We start from the raw sequence: 25675 nt of genomic DNA, 5'->3' as shown, positions 1-25675 counted from the left end.
CATTCAACAAAACTGACAGCAAAAAAACTGTGGTTGCTAAACTGCAGTCATGTGCAGCTGATGAAATATCTGAGTTGATTTTTGTTTTTAAAACTGTAGTTTAATTCAAACTGATTTTTAAACCTACTGTGAATAGTTTCAGTAATTTTTTTCATAACTGTTTTTAAACAGAAGAACGAGCATATTGTAGTTAAAGGACAGGATGGGGAACCAAATGATCTGAAATCTCACTCCATCTTGACTTTAACAGATGTATCTTTTGGTAAATTATGGATTTTTTTGTTATCTTCATTTCCTTAACTGTGAAACAGAGACCTAGACTATAATCAAGTTTTGTTCAGTAAATTGTATAAGGTACTTTAGAATCTGTTATAGGAAAAGATCTCTACAAAATGTGTTCTAATAGTATGCAGTTTGCTGATAGTGATAACAGCARCCTGCAAATATAGCTTAACATCTTCTCATATTGCATTGGCAGAGATATTATTTTGTATAACTCATAGCACTTAGCCATTTAGCCCTTTCCTCTTATTAGGTGGAGCCATAAAATACTGAAACTGTATAGTCAGAGCTTCTGACAGAAGACTGTAATAATTCTGAAATTTAAACTTGTTAGAGATCCAATAGTTTTATTCATAAGAAGAAGCCAGGTTACTACTTTTCCGAACAGCTGTTTTTTTCTACTTGAGACCAATGGATTATAATAGAAGTGCTAACATGACCTTAGCTGCATCTATAGCTGAGAACATCTCAATTACAATCTCCTTATTTTATTCATTAAATTTGGAGCTAACAATAATCTGTTAAGTATTTCAGCATTAGTTTAGAGTGAGTGTATATCAAGTGGAAARAAACCCTAGTGGCTTTAAATAGGTTACTGTTTTATTCCATGTAGTAGGAATYCCTTGTATTAGGATACATTTTGGAGCARAAGTGTTATATGTATTCAGACACTTTTCTCATCTGTTTCTAGCTATGTTTTTCAGTGCTTAAATAAAGAAATATATGCTAAAATCAGTAAAGGCTTGGGTTTATTCAAGTACTATGCTATTGTACTTTTAAAATAAACCAGTCTGTGTTGTATGTTTTCCTAATTTATGTTTTCATTTATTTTTCTCAAGATACTTGTAGATATATTGGTTATTTTATGAAGAATATATCTCATAAAAGCACTCATCTGTACTAGTAATTTGTAATAGAAAGGAAYAAAAAAGTCTTGTTATGACTAATATTGAGCCTGTATAATTAATATTGTTGCTTCCTTATTACATAGCTACAGTCCTCAAAGCAAACGAAAAATCTGTTGGGGTTTAGTGGGATGGAGTGAAAGGGAGAATCAGCAATTAGTGTGTGACATACTTCAAATAACTGCCATTACTTCCTCCTGTGGCGTGCGGTTCTGTTAATGCTGAAAGCCTGAGCTTCTGTGGAGCAAAGAAAATCGATGGTTGAGCAGAGGTTTTAAAGTGTATACCATCAGATGTGCTTTATGTTTTTTTCTGCTTCCTTATGAAGCAAATCAAAGTTTTTTAAGGTTTGTTTATGTGTTTTTCTATTTTTCCCTCCAGAATCCTTTTGGAAAGATTTTATTCTGTACAGCATCTTTCAACCAAGATGTACCTCAGCTGGGCTTTGGTACAGGGATTCCACTTTGCTTTACTTTGCTATGCACAAATACAATACTATACAATAATCAAAAACTAAGAAAATGCTTGTGAGCATCAGAGCTCCAATATTTTAAATCTTTTTGTGTGGGTAGTTTATGTTTAAAAAGACACAGTGCACTTAGGCAAGGTGTTTTGAGTTTTTTGTTTTACGTGGAATAACTACTCAGTAATCTAGTGAGACTAGACATGAACAGCATAAAGAGCACCRAGGGCCACCCGAAGGAAGAGGCAACAAACATACACAAAGCATTCTGTAAGTTCAAAAAAAATTAATATTGGAAAAAAGAAACCTTCTATAACAGTTATCATCTCTTGTCACTATTAAAAAAGTTTTCGGTTAGCCATATGGTCTACAAAATACTGTCTGGTATGTAACAACAGTAATTTCTATAAACAAATGAAAACAACCATGTGCTGTTGACTGCTGACTGATAGCAAATGCTGACCTCTAAAAGGCAACCTCTGCATTTCTTCTGTCTTGACAGGGGCCCAAGAAAGCATATCAGGCAAAAGAGAGGGCATGTTGGACAAAATAGAGGGCGTGTAATTACTTAGTTAGCCAAAAGGAATCACAGATAAGAGGCATACTCAATGAAGTGCAAATGTGCATAAACACATGCACAAACACAGAGTCTTCTGACTTTTTTTCCTGAAGTTACAGTATCTGATTTAACTCTTCAGAATTGTCATTGTTCTGGCTCTAGCAGAATCAGATGGGTGCAGGGAAGTAACTTTTCATCCAGGGGTTATCTAACACCTGTACATATTTTTAGGTCTTTTTTTTTTTTTCTCTACAATGGGTCTTTGTCTTTTAACAGTTTGTTCGGTGGAGGAGGAAGAGGAAAGGAGAATGGATCCTATATATTTTTCAATAGTATCCAGTGTTGGACTGTTCCAGCCAGATACATGGAGGTTTCCAGATGGCCCACCCCATACTTCTCAGCCACTAGTATGGTACAGTATGGTACTGGTGTTTTGGTATCTGTATGTCAGCACTGGGCCTATTTTCTAGATGTATTCTTTTTTCTTAGTGTTGCCCTGATAGTACTGTTGTCTCCAAGTTCGAATTGGTGCTTCCTGTCTTCCACTAGTTGTTTTGCAAGGCAGTGCCCAGTGCAACTGGTACAGCAGTAAGAGTTTCACAGATCACAAGAAAAACTCTGGTAGAGATGTGATGGCAGAAGCAAGAAATTATTGATTAAAATTTATGAAGATTATCCATTTTTTAGATTTTAGTGCAAAGACTTGCAGTGGTTGTTGCCTCGCTGTACCATTAGTATTTTTTTGATCTAAATGGAAGCAGCCAGTGATCACAGGCTGAAACATCGTTACCAGGGTAATGACATATATCATTAAATGAGGTCTACTAAATGTACATAGCTCTGTTCTACTTCACATGCCCTTGTCAAGCCAATACTGATTCAGAATATTTCAAAGGTTCTAATTATGCTGACCCATTAAGAGCAAAGTCCAAGGGAATACTTTGATCAGAATTGGTAAGGGTATTTCTGGATTCCCTGAATATTGAAACTGAATATTCCCTGAATATCTCTTACCTACTTGTATAGTATTCTGAATATAGAGCATTTACATATTACTTGGATAGACAGACATCGTATCTTCATAATATCTTCACCATCTCTCAGTCGTCTTAAGGGTTATTAACATCTTTTATGCTATTGTATTTACATGAAAATCTAATACAGAACTCATTCAAAATCACCTGTGTATTTCAAGACACCATGTATTATTTCTGAATTACTGATCAGGGAGAGAAGCGTGGGTGAGACCTAGCATTTTCCTAGCATCTGCTAACAGATGAAAAAACAGATTTAAAAATTATTAAAATATTATTTTTATATTAATCTATATTGATTTATATTATTCATCCTTCCATCAAACAATATGTGTGGTCTTAGAGCAAAATGAATCTACTGCACAACAATGACAACARTAACAAATCTTTGAGACAAAGAACTACTTTTTTTTTCCCAAAAAAAACCATCTGGAACTTTGGAATTTGGCAATGACTAGGCATTTCAAATTTTACTCTAACAATTACTACTACAGCTCTTAATATATCAGTAGTTGTCAAAATCTTTATATTTCAACCAGTAAATGTTATCTAAATAGAAGAGAAGAAATTTTTGAATCTTCTTTTTGTATGGCTATTCCTTGATTGCTTTGTTTTAAGTATTATCAGCACTGTTTTGCTTATTTGCTGAATTTTGTAGCATCTGACAGCACAGACAAAATTGTTATCTAAAATTATTGAGGTCTGAGGGGCCTAGAATTTCTAAAGCTGAGGCCTKTACTTCGTGCATTCATTTGCTAATATTCTGACATATTCATCTAGCATCAATGTAACAGAATTTTTAAGAGCATTTTGTTTTTCTCATGCAAGTTTTGCTTCAGAAAACACATCCACTCTTTTTAACTGTATATAAATCATGGATTTTGGAAGCTATTACAGTCTCAAATGGTAATTAACTGCTTGCAAGAGAAGATTTCTGTGGGATTATTGCCTAATTAGGAAAATGGGGAAAAAAAAGGTAAAATGAGAGTTGGAATAAGATAACATTAAATGTGAATTCTGGCTAATCTGATCATTTTAGATGAATAGATCAGATTTTTGCTTAACTTTGAAAGTCAAGAAGACCTCTTGCTATAAACTGATAAACCTGTAATTCAGCACATTTTTGTAATTATACTGAAACACAAATTCAGCTTTTTTTTTCAGTGCTTTGGAATTATTTGCTAATCTCTTTCCTTTGCTAAATCTCTGTAAATATCCTCCATTTCATTAATATCCAGTGTGAKTACCTCCAAACTGTTTGTTGCCAAACCCCTTAAAATTTGGATCCTAATGAAAATGGTCCTAAAATTTTTGAGGCAATATTGTTCATGGATATTTCACATTACCTGATAACTGTGTCAGATCCAGTTTCAGCAAATACACGCACATACATATATAAATACCAAAAAGTATGAATGTAAGTGCTTTGCAAAATTGTTGACTTTATTTTTTTGCAAATATTTACAGTGAATAAAGTCTGTTTCTCATCTTCAGCTAGATGCAGTAGTATAATTATTCTATGACAGAAAAGTTGTCATTGTATCACAAAAAACATGTTCTTATGCATTTTCTCAGCTGAAAATTTACCACTGTGTTCTCTGATAAAATAAAATATCTTACTCTGAGATTAGATTCTGAGCTGCCAAGAAGCTTAGCAGAGAATATGTTAATCTGAAACATTACTTCAAATAAAAATTTGTCTAAGAATTATGCTTTATGTTGTTGTGAAGTTGATAACATTTAGAGCTGAACAAATAGCAATAGGCTTCTACATTAATATTTATTCAAATTTGGAACTAAACTTTGATTTCAAACTCTTTAAGCCCATTCATGTTCATTTTCTTGAGCATTTCTGAGTTGGTGCTTGATTAGTGTGACTATTAATGAAAAGTAAATGTTAAGGTCATATTTGCCAACAGCAAATTTTATATTGAGTATGTAAATGTGAAATTTGCTATTGCCTGGGTGTTTGACCCCAGTCTTGCAGATTACTGTGAGCAAACCCTTATTCTGGGACTGATCTTTCTTTCACCCCAAATTGGAGCTCTGCCTAGTCACACAAGCAGTTCCAGCCATGTTTTCAAAAAGCAATGCAGCAAATGCTTAAGTCTTTCTCTGTTCAGAATAGATTTAGAAAGTTAAGGATGTACTTCAAAATGCTGTGCTAACTGGGTGTCTTTCCATCTTGAAGCTTTAGGAGCAGAAAAATACCAGTTATTTTGTGTAGTTTACTAATATCTACGCATTTTGATTACTAATGACCTCAACATCATACAGAACAAAATTTATTTATTTAGTAAATGTATTAAAAATTTCAAATAGAACTCCATTGTGAATGCACTTTGGAATAAATTTGAAGTGTGAATAGTTTGACTGAATGAGCAGGAGATTCACATATGTTTTATAAATCAGCAAGTTGCTTCAGTGTTTTGTTATTCAGAGCTAGAAACTTCAGACTCTATAGTTATAGAGCGTAGACTCTGTTGTTCATTGCTATAATGAAAAAATATAAAAAGTGCCATATCATCTAAYTGTGAAAACAAAGAACTCAAAATGCCTCAAAATAAAGAATTTCAATAAAATTATTTTCTCTTATTGAGGAGCAGACATTACCTGCAAAATTTGRAGACCTTAATTCCAAGTTAGTGTCCAGTTTCTCTTATACCTAACTAGAAGAACATTTCCATGTTCAACCTTACTTAAGAGAATTTTGTTGAAAAAGCAAAACATTCACTCTTAAACTTTTGCTTTTAGCGTCACTTATTCTAGCATGAGAAAAATAGTTCTTTTCATAAAAGCATTCATAGTCATATTTATTCCAATCTAGTCTTAGCTAGATCTAAGAATCATGCAGATATGTTACAAATTTGTTTCTTCTGTGAATCAGTTAGAATATAACTGATACAAACAAGTGTTCTTAATATAACATTAATAATGTTTTCAGCCTTTTTCTTTATTCTGAATATTTTATGAGACTTTGTGTAGGGTATGGAGCCTCTAGAGTGACTAAGTCTGAATATAAATGCTGAAATACTGCTTTTGGGAAGGCATGCTCAATATTTTGTTCAGTTCACCTTAGGATTTTATGCTCAAATGTGTTGAAATTTTGATTAAAGTAGCTAATACACTATACATATTTTTTTCTAGACTTGTGAATCCTTTATCACGGGCTATATGCCATAATGCCTTCAAAACACAAGCAAAATCTTAATGTTTTGTATATGAGATGTTGATATTATTACCTGTTGTGTTGGTTTTCCCATTGAGTTTGTCAGTAATTTCATGAGTGAAGCTCTGGCCTGTGTTCAGCATTCAGTGTTTTTGTGCTAGCTCTTAGCATCAGGAAGTGATATTCCAGTGTAATTTGTCTTTCTGCAGATTATTACCTCATAGTCAAAAACTTGCTTAATAGTAATCAGGAAAATCTATGATAGAGTATTTAGTATGGCATATATGATAATATGTTGTAACCTAAATAAGCTTAATTGTTTGAATTCAAGAGATTGTCTCTTAAATTTCTCTGAATAGATCTAAATGCTTTCAAAGAATCACAGAATCACAGAATGGTTGAGGTTGGAAGGGACCTCTGGAGATCAAATGGTCCAACCTCGCTGCTCAGCAGAGTCACCTAGAGCATGTTAGACAGGGTTGCATCCAGGCGGGCCTCGAAGATCTCCACAGAAGGAGACTCCACAACCTCTCTGGGCAACCTGTGCCAGTGCTCCGTCACTCTCACAGCGAAGAAATTCCCCCTCACAGTCAGGCAGAACTTCCCGTGCTTCAATTTCTGCCCATTGCCTCTTGTCCTGTCACACAGGACAACTGGAAAGAGTTTGTCCCCATCCCCTTGACGCCCTCCCTTCAGGTACTTGTACACATTGATAAGATCCCCCCTCAGTCTTCTCTTCCCCAGGCTGAAGAGGCCCAGCTCTCGCAGTCGCTCCTCATAGGGCAGGTGCTCCAGCCCTCTGATCATCTTTGTAGCCCTATGCTGGACTCTCTGCAGTAGCTCCATGTCTGTGTTGTCCTGGGGAGCCCAGAACTGGACACAGGACTCGAGATGAGGACTCCCCAGGGCTGAGTAGAGGGGCAGGATCACCTCCCTCSACCTGCTGGCAGCACTCTTCCTAATGCACCCCAGGAGACCATTGGCCTTCTTGGCCACAAGGGCACATTGCTGGCTCTTGGCCATAGAAGGATGAATGTTTCAAAAACACCACCGAAGTCTAGGTAGATGCCATCCACTGGCTAAGCAGGATAGTCGGGCTGCTCCTGTAACTGTTTACTCTATTTCATACCAGTCTCAGCTGATCCGTCTTTCAGTATCTGAAAGGCCTGTGAGAAAATCACAATACCAAGAAATTGTTGCTACAGAGAATTAGTAAGTTATAGTTTTGGTTTATTCTTACTTTTTTATTATATTGGACTAAAAACTACTAAAATTATACTATTTGCATGAATAATAAAGATAGATTTCAAAAGGATGTTATGCAGATATGATGAATAGGAAGAATTTCCATGTATGCTCTGTGCATTAAAATATGGTATACATTTTGTTTAAAAACTTTTTTTTTGATTTTTACATCATTGGATGTAAAATTGGATCTTTGAAGGCAGGCACTAATTGTTCTTTGTTCTGAAGAAGCTATATGCAAAGCCATTGGAGATTACTTAATTGTTCTTCAAGTGTTGACAGGTTTTTTTCCTGAATATTCTCCATAGCATGTAGCTGAGAGGAAAAGAAAAAACAATCTCAGCCTCCTGCTGCAGTTAATTTCTGATTATTGTAAAGTCCAATATACCTTTTGCCTAACATGAGAAATTCTCCATAGGCGGGTGGGGGATAGCCTATTGTTCATCTAACTGTAAGCACACTTAAAAACAAAAGAAAAGTGTTATTTTGGATTCTAAATCTAGCTTTTGATGAGTAATTCTATGATGAATAATAGATCTAATAATAGAAATAATAATAGTTTGTTTCCCGCTTGCTATAGCTTGTATGTTCCCTTAAAAGCACAGCTGGGTGCACATAAGAAAAACTGAGGATTTTACTTTGACTTGGTAGCTTTTTTTCCTTGAACTTGCTGAAAATATTTAGTTTGGATATCTTTTCAGGATACAGGAGGTAGCTTTCAGGGAGAGAAAGAGAGTCTGTAGGAAGCTTGCAGCCTGAYTGCAGGTTGAAAAACCTCTGTAGTAGAACAATAAGCTTTGTTGCAGGGAAGCTGACCCCAGACAGTCTCCAGAGGTGACGGAAAGGAGGCTCCTGTAGCAACTCACCAGATAGTGTGAGAGTTCAACCCTGAGAGCCATCCAAAGTTGTAGAATTTGTAAGATTTAGGAAAATATCCTAATTCTGAAAAGACATAATGAGCATGAGGTATGCTTATCTAATTTTTCTCACTCAGTAGTTCTGATTTTTATCCAATTAAAGGTGTTTTTTTTTTTTTTTTTTTTTTTTTTACAAAAGAGTGTTAATAAGTGAGTTTTGAAATTTCCACTTCAAGGAAAACTGAACACTCGTTAAACTGAGCTTTTTTTTTTTTTTTTTTTTACAAAGAGTGTTAATAAGTGAGTTTTGAAATTTCCACTTCAAGGAAAACTGAACACTCGTTAAACTGAGCTTCATTATATCTGTCTCCAGTCTTGGTCAACTTGGGGCCCATCACAGTTTCTGTAACTATGATCAAGAGTTCTGCTACTTCTTATTGTATATGTACTTGCATAATACTTTTCTCTACTGAAATGCCTATGACAAAATTTAAGTGCCTTGGCTAGACTACTGTTAACTGGATTCTGTCCAAGATGAAGTAATCTTGTTATGTTTTTCCTGGATGCCGTGCAACCTTTTGGCAAAGCTGTGTAGAAATCTGTAGATGTTGTAATAACACTGGTATAAATTGTTCTTGCATTTCAGTAGGAGTTTTGTTTTATTGTTGTTTTTATCACACATTACATCCAAAGTAGCTTTGATCAATATTTGATTTGAGTAGTGGCAATGGAACCGATCCCAAACAAAATCTGGCTCATAGGTAAATTTCAGAGTGATCATATAAATGAGAGGTCCATACAAATACRTATTATTGTAATGAATGCATATAATATCAGTAGAAGATGCAGTATGCATATCAATGTAACTAGTTGAAACAAAWTTTTGATTTATTTAAAATATTTGACAGATGGGGGGATTGAGTAGTCTAGCTAGATACATGGTGATGATTGTATCAGTCCCATGCAGTTGTAATTTATAATTGGAAAGCTATCGTAATGCTTCCTGTTGTCCAAAAGAATTCAAGTTTGTGATTTCATATCTTAAATTATTCAAAAAATACTATTTTGTTTCAACCATGCTAGGAGCCATTCTATGCTATTCCTAACATTTCAAGTATTACTAAGGGATTTACTTGATTCCTTTTAGACAGTTGTTTGGAACTCATTAAATATATAATTACAAAAATGTCTATTTATGAATTAGCAGGGAAAGATAGCAGGGGCTCAGAAGTTGAATAGATAATAACATTTTAAAAGTGGAATAGCTATGAGAATTTAAAGTAGGGGAGTTCTTAAAACTATATGACTGCACGAATTATTCAGAAGAGTAATTCTAAAGAAGTAGAGCCATTCAGGAAGTAGGTAATATAAAAATAAAGATAGGCACTTCTCTGATCTAACTGTGGCATATACTTCTGGTTCTTTGGGGATGTATTTTTGATTTCTTAGGTATTTTCTTGTCATAAATAACTACAGATGATTTTAACACTGAAGTAAAGTCTATAAATTAAATAAGTGAAATTTCAATTCATTCAATGCTTATCCTTTCATCAGAATATTCAAATACAATTTTATTCATACTATGCATATTCCAATATACATTATTGAATTCAGTGTACATTACAGTGTGTTATGTAACAAAATATTAATCTGACAACAATCAAAATACTATTCTTTGCACTATGCATTATCCTTTTATAAACCAAAATACTGTATCTAATTCCCCTCTCAATTTCATGTTGTTTTGAAAGATAACTCAATCTAAAACTGAATGGCTAAGAATGTATGTGTGCATATTTGTTTCTTTCATGGACCACAGTCCAAGATCATTAGTAGACCATGAAAGAGAGGTTGGGAAGCATTCCTCAAGCCCACTGTTTGGAAGAGACTGTTGCTTTAGACTGAAGCTCAACTCGGGTGAGGCWGAGAAAATGCTAGTAGATCACTGAAAGCAATCAAGTGCTTTTTTCTTGCCCACTTTTTTAGTAAAGCCCATTTTTTGGTACCGTGATGTTCAATCTGGTAGAAAATAGGAATCTAAGGAATTTAAATTTCTCTTTTTTCAGAATATCATGAAATATTTGGATGAGGAACTATTAAGGTCATGGAGTTTTCAGTTTTTGTAGGTCAGTTTTAGCAAATGAAGTTCTAGTTCCTTGCTTTACATAGCTTTTGTGTTGGACTGATGACTTTCTAATGATTTGATATATTACAAAYTATGATGACCAGTTAATATAGTTTTTAATAAAACAGAAAATTAGGATACAAGACCTAAGRATGCAAATTAAGCACTTTGCTTATAGCAATATATTTTCTGGATTATCTTTATTAATAATGCTATTATTAATGGAAGAAGAAAAGGAAAATGCTGCCAGAGCATTTTTCCAGGCTTTTACTTTACAATTTTTTTTTCCCTCAGAGGTTTTCATCATTATCCTTTACTGATATATTTCTATATTAATTTTGAAAGGATAAACATGCAACTAAACAGTTATTACAGTCTATTGCCATTCTGATTGAAAGATTTCTAAACATTTTAATGCTGATTAAGGAGGAAAATAATGTTTAAAGACTTAAAAAAACTGATGTTGGACCTTTTAGACATCTTAGAAAATACTCTTATTTCGTAGGTTTTTGAAGTGCAAGTTTAAAARCAGATTTTTCTTTCAAAAACTTGATTGTAAACATAATCAGTAAAGTGACAGTATTTACTTCTCTTTTCCCTTTGGATTTGCCCTAGAAAAGAAATTACAGAGTCTGTGTCCTGTGTGGCCTATACTTGGTCCTCTGTTTCCTGATGGAAGCTTTGGGGGATTTGTGTGTGAATTAATTATATTTTCAATAAATTCTGAAATTATTCACTTTCTCCTACCTCCTCATTACACTTATACGTGTTACTTACATCTCATTATTTTAGTCATTTTTTATGAACAAATTGTGTAGATGTCTCTCAGTGTTAGCTAATGCAAATGGCTTGCTTGTAGTCCATTCAAGGACATAGGCTGGAAAGTTGATTACATCTTTATTTCAAAATGCAGATCACTTAGTTTTTTACTAAAACTTTATATACAGCTCTTGAGGTCGCATGTTCTCTGTGCTCTAAAGTCTGTATGACTGCGAAAAYAGGTAGGGCAAAGATCAATGGCAGAAGCCAGAAGACAACTGTATGACATTCTGCGTCTGAGAGGACACCTGATGGTCTAGCTCAAATGAATGCTGTGACATAATTAGGAATAATCCTATTTCTAAATGGTCATTCTGATRGGACTTGCCAAAAGGCATCAAGTCCTGAGTCTTTGTGTGTATTGTTCCGAAATGATCCTTTATATAGTGTTTTCATAAYTGGAGGGTTCACAGAGTAAGTGCTACCTTGAATCAGGTCCTACCAATACGACGTTAGCGTCCAGCCATCTTTTAAAAGATTGCCTGGAGAAAGACCATGCAGTAGAGGGTTCGGAATAGCAGAGCATGTCTTCCTGCAGCCATGTCTCATGCACCATTCTGCCCTGYATTTCCTATAGCCTTGTTTGAAGAAGCTCCTGGTTTCAGTGGACAACTCATTTGGTTTGAAGTATCTAACAGAGGTTTTGAAACCAGACAGCAAAAAGTTAAAAAACTAYACTTATGGTAAAATCAAAGTACATTTTCAGCTCTTCTGACTGAGTAAAACTGCTATTGTAAAATAGTCTTTTAGTTTGCTGTGTCAGTCAATAAGAGAAATTTTCTGAAAAGGATGAAAAGCTGTGACAGTTTTAGCTGTTATATTTTATTCTATTTAATAAAATAGAATTTATTTTAACTATTGTATTTTATTCTATTTTATAGAAGATTGACTTCTGTTGTTGGCATATATTGTGATAAATATTAGATCACAGGAATCTGAAAGTAAATACATTTCAAGGCACTTCTGTATTTGCCTTGAACCTTTAACCTTGAGSCTTTATGACAGTGTACCACAATGAATATTCTGTTATCTACTTACAGAGTTGATGATGAAAAGTATACTGTGTAACTCTGCACAGTGGCTAGGAAGGTATCTTCTGTTTTATTTTTCAGATGTGTATAATTCAAAGTATTCATTAAAGAAATGGATTTTGCTTTAAGTTCAATATGGAGTGGAATTGACTCCAGTTCAGGAGRCCTGCAAATCTTGGGGAATATATGAGTCTTCTCTTTTAGTCTTTACCACTTTATTGGTGGGTAAATTTTACTTGTAATTTAAGAGTAGGTTTATAGCTTATTCAGGAAAGAATACTTATTGAAGTCAGAGGAATGTCATGATTCAGTGCTTTCCTGAATATACTGAGAAAGACTTCAGCACATATGCAGATGTTTTCTTGAACTAGGACTTCAAATGTTTTTTATAAAATTAAAGGGTAATATCATTACGGAAACTATTGAAAATTCAGATTAGTATTATTATTATATAGCAAATTTATTTGGTATTATCGCACACCATCATAAAATTCACCCCTTCAAAATGACCCTTTGCAGCCATTACAATTAATTTAACACAAATATAAACACTGTTGCTTCAGAACTTCTAACTCTAATATTTAGCACAGCTACTGCTTCATAGGAAAACAACTGCTTGTCTCACCTCAGTCATAAAGATGCACACTTTATATAATGTACTTTGCAGCAGAAGTAAATTAATTCTTGATCYCCTGGTAGTAAATTTCTACTTTGTTTTAGAAAGTTTGTTGATAGTGTTTAATGATAGTTCTTCTCACATCAAATAACTACATAAAAACAAAAAAAATATGATATCTAAAACAGTACCTGGAATTTAGGGGCAGTATTGCGCGTTAGAGGAAATAAAAAATAAAACAAAATCCATTAATAACAGCAATAGTATTAGCAATACTAAATTGCTTTTGTTTATGTAATTCATAGAATAACTGTATTAACACACTAAATATTACTACTATTCATTATTAACTATTAAAGTGAAAACCTGGCATAGTCAGGTGAATTAATACACCCAAAATGTAGGMGTTTATAGAAAAAAATTACCTCTCRAGTATTCAGTACAACCCCTAGAAATAAAACATGATATTACCTTTGAGTGTTCTAGAGAAGGAGAAAATCTGTTTAATGGTGTCTGCTCATGCWTTTTCTGCAACCAAGAATGCAGTGTTTCCCAAATCATCAGGTGAAATGCATACAGGCCTCTTCCAAAGGGGCATTTCCATAACTTCTTTGGCAGAATGTCATCTTGTTAGGTCTTAGGAATGCTAGGTCTGCTACCGAGTTATATCTTCCAGTGGAAATATCTGTCAGGAAAAGATTCCATGGATTTAGCCGTATAAGTTTATCTCAGGTTCACCCAACAGTTCGCATATGATGAAAAAGAGTCCTAATTTAGAAGCTGCTGTGTGTTTATTTTGAAATTTTTTGAAATAATGTCCACCTTTATTCAGAATTAATTTTCCTTCTAAATTTCCTTTAGAAGCTGGATCAAATTACATCTTTTCAAAATATTTTTCAAAATATTTTGATTTCATACAAATTTAGACAGAAAAAAATGAAAACATCTTTTTCATGCCTGTTTTTTTCCTTTTAGCAGCGATGAACTGGAAGCTACATACTCATACAGCTATAATTCATTAATATTGAAAAGTTTTTTATACAGAGTGGGGATAAGGCTCTGATTTAGTCCCAGGACTGATATGGATTGCTCTTTGTGGCTCATATTGTCTTTGGAAATTTGACCGTGCAATTATTATAGGAGTACCATTTCTTAAAATAGCCCCTTTTGTTTTAAAAGAAAGCAATTCATCATGGACTTACTGAATTCATCARGTAAAGCAGCTAGATTAAATGAGACATACAAAGTGCTGGTTTCTCTAGTGTGTTCTGCCCAGTGTTGGATCATTTTCACTAGAAATGTGATCAGTGAACTACTGGTACAAAGGAYAAGGAGATAAAAACTTACTTTAAGTTCAGTCACCCTTTTAATCAGGCCTTGAAAATTGCAGTCTAAGTCCTATCCTTTAAAAGGCTTGTGCAGAGCAATTATAAATAACAGACCTAGTAGATCCACAGAGCTATGTTAGGACAATAATATGAATTTTATAAGGAGGCTAGGAGTGGTTATTGCCATGGTGTTGATGAGATGTTGATGAGCTGCTTTGTGTTACAACTTCTCCCTGTCTTCATTAGACACTGCTCATTATACTCAACAAATTAATGACTAGAAGCTAAATAATTAAATSACATATCTTGTGCTGTGCAGACCTGTAACAGTGCTTGAAAAACTCATAATGTGCCTTATCCAGAGGACTGAGATTTTTTTTAGTAGATTTGAATTAAMATTACAACTTAGTCTCATAAACCTTCATAATTAAAGAAGAAAAAAAAAATTCTGTTACAGTCTTTATTTGACAAAAGGAAGTGATTGGTACAGGAAATCAGTGAGCAGTCAGCAATTGTAAGCACTGTCCCTAGTAAAAATTATTTTTGAAAGTACCAATGGTTTTATAGAATAAAAAATGGTGKTTTTTTTTAATTTTCTGACAAAAGATGGTACCACTTTAATGCCACTGTTCAGCCTTCTGCAATAAACCCCTATCCTGGAATTGGAGCCTGGCAGAATACCTTTTTAAAAATTTGTACACTAAAACATCAGAAATTTAAGATAATTATACAAGTAAACATTGCCAAATCAGAAAAATCCTGAAAGTTTTCTCAATGACTGTAATTTATTAATATAACTTTATTTTATTTTATTTTATTTTATTTTTGCAGGATATAGAAAATAATCCTTAGCTTTTTAGTCCTTAGTCATTTTTTATGCTATGTATTATATATAACAGGCACTGGTAAAAATCAGAATAGTTAGCTACTCTGATCAACTTAGCTTTAAGTTTCCTTATAAAACAGAGACTATACTGTAATTCTATAAAGGCTGTATAAAGAATTTTGACAAGTCTACTTCCCCCTTACGTTAAAAGAAAACTTGAAATGTTTCTTGAATTATGACTGCAATAAATTTCCGACAYATACATTGTCAGTAATAGTGTCTGATTGGCAATGTATACAGAATAAATGTGAGAGGTTTTTTTTCCCCCTCTTAACTAAGAAAGCARGATGGTTGAACAGATATCTATCTATTTATTTATCTAAAAATCATGCTATCATTAACAACCAATTTCTTCAGTCTRTCCTTGAAGTGGGTTTAGTGGTAAGCACTCATCATTGCCTTGCTCATGGAATATGGTATCAATTCTTCAAATAAACATGGATATCCTTGAACAAATATATTCATTTTTCATCAACACACATTTTGCAAGTCTGAACAAGCACTACATTTGCGTGCAGTCCTCATTTTACCATAGCACTACAAAGTTTTCATCTAAATTAGTGGGAGGCAATGAGAGAGAGAGRAGAAAGAATTAATATATCAGACACTCAGACTGTTGGGAGAATATTCCATTCATACCTGTAAAGGTCTAGGAATTCGTACCTGAATTTTATTTTCCAGTCAGRCTACTTGACTGTTGTTGTTTTCAACATTTACTTTTTCCATGATGTGGAGACATAACTGTCCGTAACAACAAGTCAAATTACTTTTGACTRTTATCTTTTTTTTWATTGTAAATATCARTTAATTTCCCTTTCATGAGCATGAGCTTCCCTGGTATACCATAAAAACATTCCTTGGTAAGAGTAGATTTCCTATTATACCTCATTCTTTTTCTGCACGGAGAAGTGACAGTGTGGCATGGTACATGAAATCTAAGAAGGAATGTGAACACAAGGTAAATGAATCCTGTAAGTCACGCTTGATTGAAAACAGGTCAGTGATTATTCATCTTTTTATTTAAAATAAAAATAAACTTTTTAACAGAGAGCTTGAAAAGATTAATTAATTAATTTAAAATCTCATTTTCTTCTATTAGAATTATTTCCTAGAATGATTTTGATAATAACTAGCAAGTAAACGAAATGGAATTGAGGGCTCATGTGTCTTCTTGGTCATAATAATTAAGTAGGGTGGTTTTTTTTTGTTTTTAGTTCTTTTAAATGTAATTATTCTGCAGATAAAAATCCATTTAGTTTTTGGATTATACACTTCATATACTCCAAAATATACTTTAGTGAAATAAGTGTGGCTGAATTCAACTAAATTGTGAACCAGCTTAAATTTTTTCTCGTATGAGATAAAGAGGTTTTGAGAGAGAGAGAGAGAGAGAGTTAAGAGAAAAGGGTCACAGTAGACTGCTTATGGCAACTTCTAGCCTTAATGGAACAATGTTATCAAATGAAATCGCCTAGACTTGTGGCTTGTTTAAATCTTGGAAGAAGAAAAAATCAAGGGCAAAGTTTACTGACTCAGCTTCTTTCAAAGATGTTGTCCACTTATTTGTACATATCTTAAAAGGTGTTTATTTACACACACATTCATATAAATATACACACTGTGTTGCAAAGTATAGTTTGACAACCACTGTGTTATCTTAAAGAAACAATAAAGAACCTAAAAATTCAGAATGGATTTCAGATACTGAATCAAATATGCTGTCATCAGATTGTTACTATTCTATAGCAACTSTATAGTGTGGCATGGGGAGCATTTTGTATGAATCAAAGTTTACATTTTTCTTGAAGAATTACTTTAAGTTAGCTTAACATACTGGAATAACTCCACTTGAAAGCATCCCATTATAATTGCATGCAACTAAGTCAGAATGGGTTATCAATATGCTTGTTCCTATATATTGCTGTGTAACAGTAATCCTCCATAAATTGATTTACTAGGCTTTCTCAGAAGAAGCAGYATGAGAGAAAAGTTACTTGTATGTTATTCAAATACCATGAAAACATAGCAGAAATGGGACAAACATGTGCTAGTTCAAGAAACTTGCCTGGTATGTTATAGCTTCTTTTATAGCCATCCAAACATTTCTCCAGCACTTCACACCAGAAGTGCAGTCGCTAGAGGAGGAGCATGGTGCAATCATCAGTCTTTCTAGGACCAGGTGAAACTGACCCTTTAAGAATTTCTGGGTAATAAAGCAAGAAGGATCGAAGATATTTGTTTGCTGAAATCCACAATTTATGTGACCTGACATGTCTTCACACTCTTGCTATAAAGGGATTTCAATGTTAAGTCTCTGCTTGAAAGTACAACGTTTTGCTTAGGTGCTCTTGTGGCTCTGCTGTGCCTCTCTGGGGTAGTACCTGGAGGTCCGCTTCAGCACTGTGTGGTTTGCAGTATTTCTCAGACACACTATGGAAAAACTAAAGATGGGAACAAGAACAGCAGGTGCAATTGTAGGAGACTACAGGAGGTCTAAGAGCACTTGTAGGTGAATAGGTGATTTGCTTGTGTTCCTACTCAGAAATGCAAACTACCCTGTGATAAGCTCACAGTTATCAAAGACTTAAGGCTTACAATAGGTACTTTTCCTCTGTGGCTGTCAGGAAGGTTAGGTTTACAACCCTTGCTGTAGAGTTTTGGCCAAATTTAACTATTCAGCTATTGGAAAGACATGTCCATAGGATTATAGCACAGCTGTGGAAAGTACTGCTATTGTTTTGGTAGGACATTTATGATATAAGCTTGGCCAAAAAAAAAAAAAACATTTTTTTTTTAATACATACAGACTGGTTTAGATGATGTTAGAACRTAGAGAAAGGGAAGCATGCAGCTGAACAAGGTCAGGGAGCAGTCATAGCACCAGCCAGCGCTAATTAGGAGGCCAGTTTCCCTACCACTGTCACCGGCTTGTGACGAGGCACACAACAGATAAGCACATAGCAAGCTTTCTTCTTACTTTCTCCTGTAAAAATACATCATTGCAATGAGTTGCAAAGTAGTTATGGTCTGGTATGTGAAAGTTGTGTGCCTGTCTGTATTCCCCCTGCAGGTTCAGGTCCTCCGCAATGCAGGGGAAGAAGTGACCCTAACAGTATCCTTCCTGAAAAGAGCACCTGCTTTTCTCAAACTGCCGCTGAATGAAGATTGTGCATGTAAGCCTTCATTACTTGGCCAGAAGAAAACTCTGTTCTATGCACATGGGAAGGCTTACAATTTCTGAACCTACTGTGTGTTGAGAGTGATTGACAGCAGCTTTTTCATCCGGTGTTGACTTGAATATGAGCTGCATGATCTGCCAGGTCCTGTATTAACATTCACCTAAAGCAAAAGATTATTATCTTTGCTTGACAGACCAACCACCACGCACTCGGTTGATGTGAATCAGCAAAGTTGCACTTAAGTCAATGCAGTTCTGTTAATTTACAGTAGCTTACTTTCAGATGCASTGTATTTAAAAAGTGTTTTCAGACATCATCAGAGAACATTTTAATTTGGAAGATTTTTTTTTCATATGAAAATAAGATTGTATATTTGGAAGGCTTAACTTCTCGATTTAAAATTCAATCAGAGGCTTTGGTAGAGGTGTCTCTGTACCTAAAAATAAATTAATCTAGCTGTTTAGTATTTTGTTTAAGTCCAACAGAGTTTTAGTCAACTAGCCCCATGAGAAACATGTGGAGACAGCTGCCTTCCCTTAATTATATTACATTATAAGTGTGAGTGCATAATTATAGACAGTTGCAGCATACCTAAACATCTACGCATGTGTGGGCCTCAGACTTTAGTGCTACCTATTTTCTTTCTGCTTACATCTCCCAAAAGGGTAAAGCTAATTGCTTAACTTTTAAGTAAGGAAGTTATAAGTATTTTATTTGAATACTATTTAGCTTTCAATTTTCAGTTCGTAGAACTCAGAGTTAAAAAAATAATCTTCTTATACAATCATTTGTAGAAATAGTGTCTTTATCTTTTGCCCACATACCATATTTTAGTAAGACTAGAGAAAATTTAGAACACCAGAATATTTTCATACTCTTAAATAAAAATATATCCCAATAGCTCCTTGCCTCTTTAATGAAAGATGTAGTATCCTATATAGAGTACAGAGTAATGGACACAAGCATGCATTTGAATAGGAACTATCATATGTTATGCGTCAAATGCAACACTATAATTTCCTAAACTGTTGCAAGAACATCTGGAACTGTAAAATTCTTAGCATATAACAACGGTATTGTCTCACTAGTTCCTTCCAGTGAAGAACAAGTGAGAAAGTGCACACTTTCCTTTTTACAAAACCTTTTGTTTTGTCTTCCATACCTAGCAGAGTATTGACATATGTTTAGCAAAGCACCAAGGAAGGGTTTCTTGATTCAAAGTAAACTCCACTCAAACTTTAAGATAGATATTGGCAGCTTTAGAGRTTTGAGGTTAGGATGTTGACTTACAATATGGGGCTGAACAGAGAAAACATATTAATGTCAGACAAAACTTAAAGGTGGGGAGAAGGAATATACATACACGCACAAAAACTTGAACTATAACATTCTAGATTAATGAAAAATTTTCTCTGTATTCATATTTGTATTAGGTGCCCCCAGTGACCAAAGCAGCGGCACATCTTCCCCACTGTGTGACAGTGGTTTGCATCTCAACTACCATCCTAAYAATACGGTAAGAGCTTACATTTCCTTGATGTGATTTTATAGAAAAATAGCACCRTGGTAATGAAGTGGAAATAACTAATAAAAGACAGCAACATAGAAGGAGCTCTAATTAATACTGGAGACAGATAGCCGGTTCCATAGAGGGCAAAAAGAGTTGCCGGATACTATGGCTAAGGAATTAAACTATGACAAATCAGACCAGCTGAGATTATGCTCTGATAGATGTGATTACTATTGTTATCTGAGCAATAGGGATTTTACAAAAGTTTGTTCTTCTAGCTGTATTTGGATAGCATAGGAACTTAAATTAGATAAATTTTAAAATGACAAAAAAACGTTTTCAGAACATTTTTTCCAAGATGTTTATTTAAAATACTACTTACAKTTTTTGGTAAAACTTCATTCAACTTCCAATAAAAAAAGAATATGCCTTTCATTTTCTTGGAATGGAGATTACTGAGGTGTATGTTTTTGCCTATTTTTAAGGCTTGTGCATTTTACTTTTAGTAGCTAGTATTACAAATACTACTAAAGAATGATAACATTGTAGAGGAAAGTCCCTTTAGGATGAAATTCTACATACAGATCTGTATTCAGATTTTTAGGAATAGATACTTTTATTGCCTTTGCAGTGCAAAAAATGGCTATTAACAATTTTCTGAGGAAATACAAAATTTCTGTTATTTTATATAGCTCTAAAGAGGCTTTTGGTATGTAAAAAGCCTCTGTGCGATGGATGAAAACACTTATATAAAATAAAAAGCACTGATTAAATAAGCCAATAAACAGCATATAKGTTACAGATATATAAAAACCCAGAAATGTTAGAATTGTTCAGTAGACCTAACCATTTCTAAATTCTAGCTTATCCAACTATTCTATTTAAGAAGCARACTTTTACAAAGGAAAACCAGACACTCAAAAGTCAATAGCAAAGATTTTAAATCTTACTATATTCTGAAATCATTAAGATTTAAGTCTACTTAAGTCTAGGAGCTAGAATGCATAAAAATGRGATAAAAACAGTAGAATCATGGCAGATAATACTAATAAAAATATTTAAAATGCAACAACATTAGAAGYTGCATTTCTTGGCTTATCTCAACGGCCAATGTATGTATGCAAAAAGGTTGTTGAAGCTTTTCCTGTTAGCTACCTCAATTCTAATTTTGCTTTTAGGATAAAAATCATGCTTACATTTATGAATTCTATGGAATTCAGTGACAAAACTGATGTAAATTAGCTACAGTTTCTATTTGAATTGGTTTAYTAATTTACTGAAACATAAATCTTTTTCTTTCAGTTACAATAATATAATTAGGTATTATGAGTCTGTAATTCATGTGATCCCTAAATTAAATTCTTCTAGTGAAGACCAGAGTGTGGGACCTACCTCAGATATGACCTTTTAATGGAGAATGGATGTTTCATAAAACCAGATGAGCCCTATGTTCCAAAACATAATCCATAATTCCTAAATTGTGTACAACTCTTAAATTATGGTCCTTCCTTTTTCCCAGGAGATTCTGRAGAATACGTTATGGTTCATGGTCATAGTCTGTGTCTTAACTTATAGCCTTAATAATTCACATGAAKGAGAATTCTAACTCAGAAAAACTTGGAGTAGATGAGATTTTTTTTTTCAACAACTCATAGGGTTAGGAAAGCTAAATGTGAGGTTATGATTAGTGTTGCAGCTGGATCTAAACCTACAGTTTACATCTGAAGCTATTGCTGCATTTCAACATTTTCCTTAAGCTTAATCAAAGTRGAAAAAAGATTTCTAGAAGCAGACAGAACACTTAAAATTCAAGACATTATTCAGAAAAATGTCCTAGCTTAGGTTCTCTGCCTAATCATTTATTCATTTGGACTGAAACTATGCAACATTTCACTAGAAATTCAGTGTTTCAAGAATGTGAATCTACTTACGCAAACGCTGCTATTCAGCTAGATTATTGTTTGTAATGATCTTATCTCTACAAAAAAAAGTCTTTTTGTTTTATTTTATATATATAAAAGATATATGAACATATATGTAAAAATAAAGTTCAACTTAGATTCCATAGATCTCAGCACCCCATAGATCATAGAACTCCATAGATCTTCATAGAAAATCACATCATAAGATACATATATATATATATATACACACACACACAGACACACACACACATATATATAAAACATCTATTTTACAGAAGATACAGGTAGGAAAAAAAAAAGGAGCCTGAGGAAAAGGAGAAGTATAAGTACAGCAACTATAATTTTACCGATATATTTCAGATATTCCATCCAGAGATGCATGCTTCTTCAAGAAATAACATCTTGACCAGCATTGTTTTATATACGACTTTGTGTCTACATTCTAGTGTCTACATTCATTAAAAACCACTGGTGCAATTAGGCTGTGGATATTTAAATACTCTTTCTTCATAGATATGAAGAAGGCATGTTTAAGTTRAATTTTATTATGAATAATGCCTTGTGTAAATAGGTCAAGTTCAAATATTGATTCATAAGCAYGTAAGTTTGCATAAGCAACTTTCAACGTATGGGATAAATTTCATTCACAAGCACCAGGCTTTGATGTGAATTTAGTAGCATAGACAGGTGTATGTAAATATGTATGGGGCCACAGGAAGCAAAGAATTAGGATTATATAGTGAATACTTTAGTGAAAAAMTGTATCCTAAATACAAATGAAAAAAATAGTATCTGATAATGTGATCTGTAGTAAATATTCATTTTTGTTCCTCAGTCATCTCAATAAAATGATACAAATTATTTTCTCTAGGTTTTTATGATACTGTTCCTCATGCTTCCTCTAAGCATATTGATATTTAGGTTAATACAGGTTTGTTTGTTTGTTTTTGTGAAAAACTCTAGTGCTAGCTAAAGCTGATACAAAAGGATTTGGGGAAAGTGAAGACTATGCTAAATAAAACATGAAGTCTTTGAAATCTCTCTCTGTCTTCAAATCTGCTGAGAACTTACAATGAAGACCAAAAACTGAGAAGGACCTTTTAAATGTTTTTCAGGATACATTATCATGTTCCTCGTGGCCAGCATCCCCAGGACTTAGGTGGGAAAAAAGGTGGTGCGATCTCCGATTAATTCCACTTCTTCATTCACGTTTTTCCCAATACATCCCAGGATCAGATTTGTGCAGGTAAAGAAGTTCAGAACGTTGAAACTATTGACTTCTTGGTGCAAAGTAACAATTCTTAGGAATCTGTCTTTTTAGAGGAATGGCATTATTAGCTCCACCATAGTGTTGGAGATGCAGGACATGGGAAATGTCTTAATGGTCCTCATAGCTCCATCTCTGGAGCCCTGTACTCTGCTTTAATGTCAGCCAGGACTGGATRTGTGGGAAAGGTATGTGATCTTCCTACTTGCACTCGGTGGTCAGCAGCTCTCTCAGTCCGCACGTGCACTTAGGTCATCATATCTAATAACTACTGATGGTTCTATCCTCAAAAGCTTCTTCTTTTGGCCTTCGCAAYGTGCTATGACGTTGAGCTCTACAGTGTAATTATGTCGTGTTTTTAAAAAGCGTTTTCTTTTGTTTGTGTTAAATCTCTCGCCTAGTGTTTTCTCTGGGGGAAAAAAACTCGCTATTAGGGAGCAGCAAGGGCCAGCTGCTCCCCAAGGGAAGAGCAGCCAGGTGTGGCGCGTGCCAGCGAGGCCAGATAAGGCGATGTCCTCATGGACAGGGGTCCGACCCACTGCCCCTGAGGGAGCAGGGCAGCCTYGGGGGCAGCCTCGGGCATCGTGCAAGAGATAAGGCAAGTCTGAGGTTGAGCCAGAAGGGCAGTCTGCAGGTGGGGCCTGAATCAGACGGTTATGTGGGCAGACGCAAGCAGGACTGCGGTGAAAACTGGGCGAGGAGCGTGACTGGGCAGCCTGAGCTGGCAAGCGGTGGTGCCCACAGCTCTTTCACAGTGGCCCAAGCCCAGGTCCTGCAGCCAGGCTGCGGACAAGCTAGCCTCGACTATCAGCAGCTGGACCCTGAGGAGGAGGAGGACAGTGGACCCAGTGCCTGRACTCTTTTTCATGAGAGATACTACATAAGCATTTTCGATGGACCTTTTTACAATTCARAATCTCTGTCTTGTGTTTTCCTACATGAACGATCCTTGTTGTTACCTCCTTTTAGAGAGCTCTGATTATCCTTGTTACCTTCTCTGTTCCTTTCCTAATTCTAATATATCCTCTATCAGATAAGGTAATGGGAAATATAAGCAGGATCCCTCCTGATTCATAWAAAGGCATAATAACATTTTCCATTTTATTCTCTGTTCTTTTTCTAATGCTTCTTAATAACCTGCTGCGTTCTGACTGACACTGAGCTGATGGTTTTCAGAGAACTGTTTCTAGTAACTCTTGCATCTCTTTCTTGAATGTTAATAGCTATAGTAGAGCTCTTCATTGCTGATATATAGCTTAGGTTATTTTTTCCCTTGTGTATTACTTTGCATGTGTTAACGTTGAATTTCACTGCCATTTTATCTCCCAATCACTGTGAAAGTTGTCTGCAGCTCATAGTCTGCTTTAGATTTATTGCATCATATGATCCTACAGCTTGTCATTGTTTAACTCAATATTTCTCTAGTAAATCCATTGTTATCAGAGTAATCTTAATAGAAATCAGAATGGAAGACAAGAATATTTTGGAGTTATTGCTATTTTTCAAATGTTATGCATTTAAAATGAAATGAAAGTACTACAAAATCCAACAAGGCAAGGTATATAAATAAGATCATAATTATTAAGAGATCTAAATACTTAAGTATTGTATTAATTAATTTCACCATATATGCATACATATACATATACATACATATGTATATGACCTCATTGTCTCCTGGAAGGTGGAGAGAAATGAAGCTCTTATAAATTCTGTGACATATCCAAATGCAATTGAGAAAAGCTCCAAAATGCTGCCCATGTGTTGCAGTATATGTAGATCCTATAAACATTAGATGTTACAAATTAAACATTTATATATATGTGTGTGTGTGTATATATATAGTTGTTACTATAAAAACTTCATTTATATATACATATGCATATGCATATATATACACATACAAATATACATACATATATATAACCTCTATAAGTTCCAACTTCCAGGTCATTAAYGAAAGAACAGCTGTGTATAGCTACCGAGTATGTTGCTCCATTATTTCTATCTCTACTATCTCTACCAATTAGAAAGGTTTACTCTTAAGTTAAGCACATAGGACTTAGGACTTATTAATTGTGAGGTTGRTTGTAATAAACACTGACTTTATTGTATAGCTATCATGTCTTCCAACCATTCTTTTTTTTAACTCTGATGTTTGAATCTGGGAAAAATATTGAATTATGTTACATYCTATCCTGTCATCAGACATTGATGGTTCAAAGTTTCCTGTTCCTCCATGCAAACACACTTACCAGCTGCAGAGCACTGAATCACATGTATTCACCAGTAAACACCATTTTTTTCCCTGCAAGTTTCCCCACAAGCAGGCCTATATTTCGTCCATTTGCTCTTGTAATATTGCTACTAAAACAGCCGGTAGTATAAGTGTTACTATCAAAATCTCATTATAAGCAAAAGGGATCATGCTGTTTATGGAGCTAAGACTATACAAGAATAATGTTTTAACAGTCT

General features: G+C 34.4%; 1 protein-coding gene across 1 annotated transcript in view; it reads left to right on the top strand.

Moving 5' to 3' along the window:
• Nucleotides 1-25675, top strand: part of SNTG1 (syntrophin gamma 1) — a 337973-nt gene that overhangs the window by 217506 nt on the left and 94792 nt on the right. Inside the window, exons 8-10 of the mRNA XM_085313521.1 lie at nucleotides 18390-18492; nucleotides 19932-20014; nucleotides 23049-23179. Of these exons, the coding sequence (XP_085169647.1) occupies nucleotides 18390-18492; nucleotides 19932-20014; nucleotides 23049-23179 (317 nt within the window). The remainder of the gene's footprint in view (nucleotides 1-18389; nucleotides 18493-19931; nucleotides 20015-23048; nucleotides 23180-25675) is intronic.

The sequence above is a fragment of the Rhea americana genome, unplaced genomic scaffold (genome assembly GCF_003343005.1).
Source record: "Rhea americana isolate MKP2758 unplaced genomic scaffold, rheAme1 scaffold_39, whole genome shotgun sequence".
NCBI classification, from domain to species: domain Eukaryota; kingdom Metazoa; phylum Chordata; class Aves; order Rheiformes; family Rheidae; genus Rhea; species Rhea americana.
This window is presented reverse-complemented; position numbering and strand designations above follow the sequence as displayed.